This window comes from Lotus japonicus, chromosome 2 (genome assembly GCF_012489685.1).
Source record: "Lotus japonicus ecotype B-129 chromosome 2, LjGifu_v1.2".
NCBI lineage: Eukaryota > Viridiplantae > Streptophyta > Magnoliopsida > Fabales > Fabaceae > Lotus > Lotus japonicus.
Genome location: NC_080042.1, coordinates 43,117,550 through 43,127,899, shown reverse-complemented (window position 1 = coordinate 43,127,899; position 10,350 = coordinate 43,117,550). Strand labels below are relative to the sequence as shown.

General features: G+C 40.4%; 2 protein-coding genes across 2 annotated transcripts; one reads left to right on the top strand and one right to left on the bottom strand.

Annotated features, from left to right (window-relative positions):
- Positions 1-3,779: 3,779 nt before the first annotated feature.
- Positions 3,780-5,376, top strand: LOC130738046 (uncharacterized). The gene has a single exon (XM_057589949.1). The coding sequence runs from the start codon at positions 3,874-3,876 to the stop codon at positions 5,050-5,052; it is 1,179 nt and encodes a 392-aa protein (XP_057445932.1). The 5' UTR covers positions 3,780-3,873; the 3' UTR covers positions 5,053-5,376.
- A 2,115-nt stretch (positions 5,377-7,491) lies between these two features.
- LOC130735392 (uncharacterized) lies at positions 7,492-9,929 on the bottom strand. The gene is made up of 4 exons (XM_057587404.1): positions 9,757-9,929; positions 9,364-9,664; positions 8,602-8,730; positions 7,492-8,160 (listed from the first exon to the last, which is right to left on the bottom strand). Exons 1-4 carry the CDS (start codon positions 9,814-9,816, stop codon positions 7,859-7,861), a joined length of 792 nt encoding a protein of 263 aa, XP_057443387.1. The 5' UTR covers positions 9,817-9,929; the 3' UTR covers positions 7,492-7,858.
- Positions 9,930-10,350: the final 421 nt, after the last annotated feature.

The window sequence follows — 10,350 nt, the reverse complement described above, 5'->3', positions numbered from 1 at the left end:
TACATGACTGTGAATCAGCTCATCTCCTCCCAGCCTGGACAATGGCACACTCAGAAATTGCTCTCCACGTTTCAAAGGGACCAGGTCCTCTCCATCCTTCAACTCCCCTTGAGCTTGACCCAGGAAAAAGACAAGTTTTGTTGGCCCTATAACTCTGAAGGAATCTACACGGTGAAGGCGGGCTATCAAGTAGCTCACATCATGTCCACCCCCCTCTGCCTAGATGCAGAAGACCCTTTCAACAAGGCAGAGTTCTGGAACCTCCTCTGGAGTATCAAGGTCCCAGAAAAAATATAGGTGTTTCTTTGGAAATGCTCCCTAGATGCACTCCCAGTAAAAGTTGATCTGTATAGGAGGACCCTTGCCTCTGATCCCATATGTGTCCTCTGCAGTCAAAGCCATGAAAGTGTAGCTCATGCGCTCCTCCAATGCTTCTGGACGAGGCCAGTTTGGTATGCATCCAATTTACAGATTAGACCAGGCCAGGATGTCATCAATACCTTCCAAGAATGGTTCATGAGTACTATGGAGAGGTTTAAATTGGACAAGCAGACGCTGGAAGAAAACTTGAGGAGAATAGCATTCACCCTGTGGAATATTTGGAAGGAGAGGAATGAGAGCCTTTTCCAAACCAGAAGACCAGATCCTCGAGCAACGATGATCCGAATCAACTTAGCTTGTGAGGAGCTTACCCATCCTCTGCCTAGGGACCCTGGCTGTTCTGCAGTCCAGGCGAGCGGTTATTCCCGCACTCACTCCTCTAACTTCCATGGAGAGAGGCCTGCTCATCCTGGAACCGTTTTTATCAATGTAGATGCTGCATTCAGAGCACCACCGATGAGAAGTGCCATTGGAATCATCCTTAAGGACTTGTCCAACAGAAGGATCTTCTCCCATGTGATCAAGGTGTTTGCTCCCTCCCCTATCTGTGCAGAATCCCTCGCAATTAGAGAAGCCATGTCCTTGGCCCACAATCTTCACATCGACAACATCCATATTTTGACAGATTGCAAAAAGCTAGTAGATTTAATCTTAAAGGGCAGGAATTCTTGGCCTATCAACCCGATACTCTGGGATATCCAAGCGCTAAGAAGAGAGTTTGCAGATTGTGATTTCAGTTGGATCCCAAGGGAACGAAATCAGGAAGCTCATGGACTGGCTGCTACAGGTGTTGGTTGAGTATCCCCTGCCCTCCGTCGGTGCTTTGTGCAGTTTTTGTTGTACTTGCTCAGTTATGAGCCTTTTTTTTCGCTTCTTCTGCCCCTATAGCTAGTGTACCTAATTTGCTAAACTTGCCCTCAATGTCTCTCTTCTTTGGTTTAGCGTTCAATTAGGATTATGGGCCTGTCCCAACTCTTACTTTGCCTTGTATTGGTTGGGCCTTTGCCCATTTTCTATGAATGGAGTAACAATCATTGACAAAAAAAAAAGATTACTAAGAGAGCAGCAATTTGTATAACAATCCATTGGTATGAGAAAATAAAACACTACTATGATTTAAGTATTTAAATTATATATAGGGTTTAGGTATGCACATATATTATATTTACTTAGTCTTAAATTAGAAAATAAATAACTTCTACGTGAAGGAACATATTATATAAAAATATTTAAATTTAATAGAAATTAATTACAAATTAATAGAAATTAATTTTTATATAACGTTAGTACTTTTTTCATAATTAAAAAAATATTTAAAAAGTAATAATTTAAATATGTTTTTCATAATTTTATAAATTATATTATGAGTAAATATGTGTAAAGGTTGTGTGAATTTTTTTTTTTTGAAATATAAAGGATTATATATTAATAACCACAAAAAAAACCCTTAAGGAGAGAAAACAACCCCAAAAAAAACGAGGCAGCTTGACAGAAAATAAAAAAAGCAATTCAGACCAAGCCAAGAGATACAAGCCAAAAAGAAGACCCTAAGACTATACAAGCATAACCCTATAGGAACAAAATAAATCAAGACATAAAGTGTTCCTCGTAAACCTTTTTCAGACCTCGAATAGCATCAATGTCATTCCCCTCAAACTCAAGCCCCAAGACTTTACCAACAAGCCAGGTCTTTTTCGATCGCGTGAAGTAACGCCCTCCACTAGCTTGATCTGGAGCCTCCGACGCCAAGGGTGTAGAGGCGAGAAGATCCTCTTGAACCTCCTCAAGTACCGAAGGCAGAACAAAAGGTCTCTGACTAGGGGGAAACTTTTTAGGACGCCCCCGCCGGCGAGGTTGCTGAACTGGAGCCTTTGCTGAAGGCCCCTCCTCAAGAGAAGAACTCGCATCTTCCGCACCCCCAACCACAGAAACCAAACTCGAAGAGAGGTGAGACTCCGGCATAACCAGCGGGTCTACCTGAAGCGGCAGAGAAGCTTCATCGACAGCTGCACTAAAACCAGAAGCGACCAACTCAGAAGACTCGACGCTCTCCAAAAGCCCACACCCAAACCTCACACCCGCAGAAGGGGAGGTCCTCGGAAAAACCGAATTCCTTAATCCCACCATCAACGACAGAATAGATGGGGCAACACGAAAACTAAAGCGTAGGTGCGGGACAACAGCGCAATGGAGGCATCTGCTCCACCTTCCAGCCGAGGGACCCTGAAAAAGGAAAGAAAGCAACCCTTTTTCCAAGATCCCCTGCCCCACTGAAAGAACAGCAGAAGGAGACCCACCATTCTGCACTACCACCGCATCTACCGCTTCAGCCGCTACTAACACACCACTAAACCCTCGAGCCTTCCTAGCAGAATCCATGAGCTGACCATCTTGCACTCCATCGCTCCCTTTAATCTCTCTCACATCACTATCCAAACCTGAACCCGAAATCTCTGGAAAGAGGACCAAATCCGGAACTCTAAAATTCTGAGCAGCAAAACTCCCAGTATTTTCAAACATCCTCAACTCATCCTTGGAGAAGGAAAATGAGTTGCTCACCTTTTTAATCCCCAAGACAGTATCACGACAGGACAGAAGGGTAGAAGGAGTGCCTACCTTCCATTGTTGCCCCAACGCAGAGGATCTCTTCCCCTGTTCTGAAATGCTCTGAGAATCAGCCCGATTCTTGACTGAAACAGAATTATCAACCCTAGGAAACCTGGCCATAGAAGCTGATAGATAAGTTTTGCCCAATTTAAGCCCATCGAGCCCCTCAATCGCCTTCAAAGCCTGCTCACGAACCCCATATCTGACGAAGCCAAAGCGCCAATTTCTTCCAACCTTTCTCTGTCGTTGAACAAAGAGGTTGATAACCTTACCATATTTGGAGCAAAGATCACGGAGCTGAAGGTAATCGCTCTTCTCTGCTAACCCATCGATGAACACCGAAAAGCACCTCCTCCTTCTCCTGTGATTACCGTCTGAGCCACCATCAGCATCGCCGTCTAGCTCCCTACCGTCCGCCTCTCCCTCCACGTTGCTGTCGCCGCGGGCCGCCGTCGAGCCCATTCGATTCGCCGCCGCCGTCTTCTCATCACATGGTCCAGAAACCCTAGCAGAGGGGTTCAAACGCATTTGGACGCATCACATGTTCTCTACCTCTTTATTATGATTGTTCTTTTATTTTTCTTAAATTATTTATAATTAAAATAATTATTAATTTATCAAATGCAATAAAAAAAACTTCGTCGTGCAGTGCACGGGTAAAAACACTAGTTGACTTATAAATGGGGACAGAGAGATTAACAATTCCCCCCCCCCCCCCAATTTTTCTCTCTTCAAAAATTAAAAGTAAGAAAAAGTTGAAATTCAATTCAAACATTGTACGGATCAAAAAGTATCAAACATTGCAGCAAATTCCATTTTCTGACCAAATCAACCAGTTCCGACCAATCAAAATCCTCATCTCTGACATCTCTATGTACTGAGAAAATGACGAAGCTTAAACCCTCACCCAATCTCCCAAACCCCCTCCTCCTCAACAGGTTCTTCTCGTTTCACTCTCCAATGGAAACCAACCTCAACGACTTCATCAATCTCAAACTGGTTGAACCCAAATTGATGGAACCCTCTTTCTTCTCGGACGAAGGCTTTCGCTTCCAAGAACATCTGCAATTTCAAGGACTCAACACCTTCGTCTCTCTCAACGCCAACTACCTGATCGAACTCATCAAGGTTTTCTACTGCAATTTGAAGTTGGTGGATGGTGATCTTGTCACCGAAGTGAAGGGAACACCCATCAGGATCACTCCCTCTGACTGGCTCACAGTGACTGGGTTGCGCCACGAAGGGGTCACATTCAGCACTACTTCAGAGATTTCAAACTGGAAGGGGTATGATAGGACCATCGCTGTTAAGGGAATGCTGAAGGACCCATCAGTGGTTCCTGCTTCTAAAATCATGGCTGGGAAGTTAACTGTGGAGGATAGGATGCTGCATTATGTTTTTGCTTGGATTCTGATTCCGAGGGGAAGCAACTATGCTCAGTTGCGGGAGGAGGATGTGTTTGTGATGTGGTTGATGAAGCAGAGACTTCTGATCAACTGGCCCTGTTACATGTCTAACCACATGATGAAGGTCAAGAACCGCCACATGAAGGACCTGCCTTATGCTTTTCTCATCACCAAGTTTTTGGAACATTTCCAAATTGATACAACAAGTGAGGCTGAGGTGGTGCCCAAGGGGTTCAACAAGTTTGCGCGGGGAGCTATGAACCACATGAAGCTCAAGAGAGTTAATGGAGTTTGGGTCACCACTGGTGATCCGGCTGCGGCGGCCGGGGATCTGGTCCAAGCAGCTAGGGAAGATGAGGCTCATGACATGGATGCTGAGGAGACACAGCATCCACTTTCACCTGCTGCTCCTGATGAGGCCCATGGCATTGATGTTGAGGAGACACAGCATCCACCTGCACCTGCTGCTCCGGATGACCGGTTTGATTTGCTGATTGCACAAATGCAGGACTTGAAAAAATTTGTAGGCGAACGCTTTGATCATCTTGATTCCACTATGGCATCCCTGGATGCACGTCTGAAGGTTCTTGAGAATCGCAAACGCTTGGACAATCTTGCTTCCTTCAGTGTCTCTGGATGCACGTATAAAGGCTCTTGAGGATCGTATTCTCAATGCAAATTAGTTTTAGGTTTCATTGAGAGCTTTGGTTGGTTCTGCAGTTAGAAGCCCCATAATCATTTCTATGCAGAAATCACAAAATATAGCTTTTAGGTTGTCGTGGTTTGAATTGTGTGCTTACCACTAATCCATTCTATCCACGTTATGAAACTTTTTTGGTTTGTATTTATTTAGTTTGAGCATTTTGTGGTTAGTTAGTAATTGCTACTTAGTAGTTGGTTGTCTCTATTTTGAATCTTATTGGACAAATTTGGTGGTTGATACAATATTTATGAATAAAAGTGCAAATGTTAATTCCTTGAATTTGCTGCTTAATGTTCTTATATGCGTGTGAATTGTGAAGTTTTGGATGCCTGTGTCATGTGAAGTTATTGAAATCAAATGATAAGAACTTGCAAGTTATTGTGCATTTTGATCATGCAAAAAGTGGAGAAAGTTAAAAGAAATAGGAAAATGTAAATTCTGTTGGTATGAATCTTGAGAAAGATCAAATGAAATGAGATACTGCTGCACATGCTGAAGACATATACTAAGGGGTAGAAATGTTATTTTTGCTTTCTCTATTGCATTGTTAATTAATTCATTGTTTCCATTTCTCATATTGTTTGTAATCAGAATGTGAATAAAAATGCCCATTGAAGGATGAAGATCTGATGATGTAAAACAAAGTAATTGGCAAGATAAAGTTTTAAGGCTTGAAAGAAATTCATAGACAGGAATTTAACATGTCGAAAAATATATGTAACATATTGGCTCATTTAAGAAAATTTAATAAAATGCTATGTTAAAGTTTGTCAGTTATATGCAACCCTATATATTTGTTATTTGTTACTTAGAATTGCAATAGTATATGCAGATAATTTAATTCATAATTATTAGTATCATGACATAATGGGAATTTTACTCATATAACGGGATGACTGTATGAGAAATCTGTTTTCATTTGTATATGTTGGTTAAAACTAACTGATACTGGATGAACATCACTGTCCACTTGTGGACCATCTTATGCCAAACCATCAGAAAGCTTCGTGACAGGAATGTTCTGAGGACTTGAAGATAAAGGTGTCTGAGGCAATGCAAGCCCTTGGCTCAATGTATATATATATCATGAGTCATTTATTAATGCTCAATGAGCTTTCATTGTTTCTGGGGCCATATGGCAGCTCCAGATTTTTTTCAGGATCTTTTTTCCTTCTTGCCGGATTTTTAACTTGTGAGTCAGTAATGAGGGATTCAGTGATTACTTTATAAATTTATTTCAATTTTTAATTGGCAGTAAATGATGTAGTTTATATGGCCATTGACAGTAATTAATGTTTGTTTAGACTTATATTAGTTGAATTGGGATTTTGATGGACATCCCCTTCCATGGTTTAAATTAATTTTTCTCCACATCTGCATCTAATTTGTGTTGGGGAATTAAACCCGAGTGGATTAGCTCTAAACATTTCGGGGGGAAATGCAACCCTAGTTTATAGAAGTTTTCTAATTGTTTATGGATTGCTAAATTATTTTGGGTCTGAAATTATTATTATTTTGCTAAGTGCAACTGATAATATTGACCGATAATTCCCTCATAGGTTATGTTTGGATTGTGGTACATAATGGAACAGAAGGGAATATAATATAATGGAATGGAATGGAACAAAAATCTCATTCCATTGTTTGGTATTTTATGATGGAACATAACAAAGTTACAACTTACAACTTCATTGTTTGGATAATGAAACAGTTCATTTTAGTGTGTAAATATTGAATGTGTATTTATTTATGGTTGATAAAAATGAAGGCACTGCGACATATGCAATTCCTGCAGAGACAGATATTCGGTTTTAGATATAATAGATTATAGACATGATTATTCCCTTGTCACCAAAACAAGTTTGGAGAATATTGTTCAATCATAATCCCTTTCACTTGGATGCAAACCCTGAAGGGATTATGCTTGAATGCACCTTTGTAGAAACTAGAAAGTACTAGGAAGAGGAATGTCTCTGGAGAATTGGTGAGCCTACTACAACTCAAAGTTCCAAGGAATATTGGAGGTGGTCTATTTTGGAAGGAAGATCAACTTTACAATGGAAAGATGTTTGCGTTTCTGGAGAAAGACCTCTTCAATTGAATTTCTGGCGAGTCTAGGTGTGAATGTTACAGGCTGAGATGTGGGTTAAACAAGAGAAGATCTGCCTCCTAATTATACCTGCTTTTTGTGGTGAAAATCATACTAATTAGTAATTATAATATAAAGATCACCCAGAGTCCCAGATACCCCATCAAAGTAATTGGTTTTGCTTTGGGATAAATTGCTAACTTTTGGAATATAGGAAACTATGATCTATGAATAGCACGCTAGTGTCCAAGCAACAAGTCATTCTTCTTCAAAATAATTGACAGCTAGCCTCAAAGCTCCTTTGAAGGTTTAGATCATATCTTTGCTCATTGACCATCATTCTGGCCGAGCTCTACATGTGTGAGTGTGGCTCTCCTATTATCTGACCTTTTCCATTAACTTCACTCACGGGCCATGAGTGAAGTTATCATGGGCATCAAGTTTCATAACGAAGGTTTTATATATGATTGTCCACACAAGATGAGGTTTACAGGGATATTTGGCTGTCAATACACCAGAACTTTACAGAAAAAAGAAAAAAAAAAAAAAAAAAAAAAAAAAAAAAGAGAAATTGTGTGAAGTACTGTTTATACTCATTTGGTGAATGAAAGTTTTACTCTAATTAGGCTCGTCTGCAGATAAACATAGGCACTCAATGGTCTATGATACAATTTACATAAAATCTGGATGAATATCATCTTCTACCCTTTGCTCACCAGTCATGGCCTCTAAGACATTATTACTAGTATTACACAGACCTGAATGATCCTTGAATTTAAAGCCTCCCTTCCATCCAAATTCCAAGCAGTCATTGACATTGTCCTCAGCTAAGTAATCGTTCCATTTGGAGGTACCCTTGGTGATTGCTGGTTTGCATTTCTGAGTCCTCGTAGTGTCTGGTGTCACTTTATTAATTTTCTCTGTATTGCTTTCCGTCAATAATTCAATTCTTCGCTTATCTTTCATTGGCTCCTCTGCATCAATGTGTCCAGATACTGTTAATGCAAATCAACCCATTTATAAAACAAAATTCTTATTTCTTATTATATTTTCTGCTGTTACAACATCACAAAGCAATCTGTAGTCTTAAGCAAGAAAAACACTGGTAAGAATTTATTTATCTTCAGAATCAACACTTAGTCCCTTACCACTCATCCATCTGAACCACAAGTCCAGATTGGCTTTAAGAGAATTGCTGATAACATTAAAAGCATCAGGTTATTTGACTTTGGTTTCTCCCAAAAGCTCAAGTAGATTAAAGTGCATAACAAATTTAACAAGGCAATGATTTTCATTCATTTTTTGTCTCCAGCTAACTACAATTCATAAAACCTGTTTTCTTTGCTGAGAACCGTCAAAACAATTTGAGCTACAAGTTATCCCCACACACACACACACAATAAAGGAATATTCACCTTGATTGTTTGAGAGACATGGCCTTTCGAAAAGCCTGTCTCCTCCTGCAGTTGAATTTTCCACCGATCTACGCTTCTTGGACATACTCTTTGGCAACTCAGTCAGAACCAGTGGTTCAAAATCCTCTCCTGTCCAACACAATGGTGAAAATAAACTAGTAGTACAATTACCCTTTTCTCATCATACAAAGATTATGACCATCCATCTTTAGACCTCTACTTTATCACTATCTTCTCTTCACATCCTTCATGTGTCAAACAAACATTACTCTATACTAGAAAGCATAGTTATCAATAGCGGCGCTATAGCGCTGTCGCGTGGCGTAGCAGACCCCTGCCACGACGGGATCGTGGCCGCGAAATCCCGCTATTTGCGGCCAATAGCGGCCTTCCCTTGTATGGGATTTCATTTTTTGGGGGGGTCATCCGCGGCAGTCCGCAATTGACTACTATGCTAGAAAGGCTTAAACCAGTTTATATCCATTTTTATTTCATAAATGGCCATATCTGTTACACTAGAATTTAACCATAACAAGATCACACACTACAATTCTATAGTATATTGTATAATTGATCTTAAAATAAATCAAGTTCTTGTTCGCCTCCATAATCAAAACCTAATCAATCCAAATTAAACTACTACAAATATCAGTATAATTAGGTTGTTACCTTTCTTATCAAAAGCATGCAATTATTATATAATCATCCATGTGCTTAAACACCTAAATTTAGTTATCACAAATTATAATTCTAGAGTTATACCATGTTGTTGTTGTTCGCCTCCTTTGCCAGCATGATCATCGTCTCGGTCGAGGTACGCGGCCCAATCAGTCCGCTTCTTTTCCTGGCTGGTTGAGAAGTCGTGTTCCGGCGGCGGAGCTAGGGTTTCAGCGACGGTCCACTGGGCGTTCTCATCGAGAGATTTGCGGGACATGTTGAAGGTCTGGACGAATTTGCGGATGTCGCTGGCGAGGTATCCCTGGGCGAAGACTTTGCGAAGGGATTGCTTCTGGTTGCAGACCGCGCAGGTCCATTTGTTGCTGCTCTTCTTCTTCTGCTTCACCTGAAATGCGATTGTCAATGAAACGGGATCAGAAATTCAGAAACGACGCAGATAATGAGAGAGAATGGGAGAGTGTGTGAGAGAGAGAGTGCCTGCATGGTGGAGCATTGGCAGCATTGGAGGGCGATGAAGACAATTGAAGACGACGACATTTGGTCTGCGAATTGCGATGCGATGGAAAGTCTCTGTTATCAGTAGGGAGAAAATAAAAATTGAAAGGGGACGATGGAAATTTCGACAGAAATTTTGAAGGCTTTTCTGTATGGCGCCAAGTTTTGAAATAGTTTGGGTGAAGAATTTCAAATTTTTTAGGTGTAATTTTGGTTTCTAAAATAACATCATCGTTTAATTTTTGGTCTAATTTATTTAGGGTTAATCGTCTACTTGGTCCCTGTCTTTGTCTCATCGTCTGAAATTAGTCCCTCTCCGAAAAATTTGTAAATTTGGGTCCTCTCGTTTGCAATAAGTCTGGAGCTCCGGCGAGTCATGAATAGGCATGCTGACTCAATTAAGTGAGCTGACATAGATTTTAAAAAAAATAAAAAAATTACATGTCAAATAATTTAACCCAATTAACCAAAATAAAACCTTTTAACAAATCAAATCCAAACCTAATTAACAAAATCAATTCCCCCTCCCCAAATTAACCCCAATTCCCCCAAATCTTAAATCACCTATTCAGAAAT

Coding starts and splice junctions, on each gene's coding strand:
- LOC130738046 (XM_057589949.1), top strand. CDS start 3,874: ATGACGAAGCTTAAACCCTCACCCAATCTCCCAAACCCCCTCCTCCTC.
- LOC130735392 (XM_057587404.1), bottom strand. CDS start 9,816: ATGTCGTCGTCTTCAATTGTCTTCATCGCCCTCCAATGCTGCCAATGC. Junction 9,665..9,756: donor GCCAATGCTCCACCATGCAG/GCACTCTCTCTC, acceptor ATCGCATTTCAG/GTGAAGCAGAAGAAGAAGAG. Junction 8,161..8,601: donor ATGTCTCTCAAACAATCAAG/GTGAATATTCCT, acceptor ACATTGATGCAG/AGGAGCCAATGAAAGATAAG.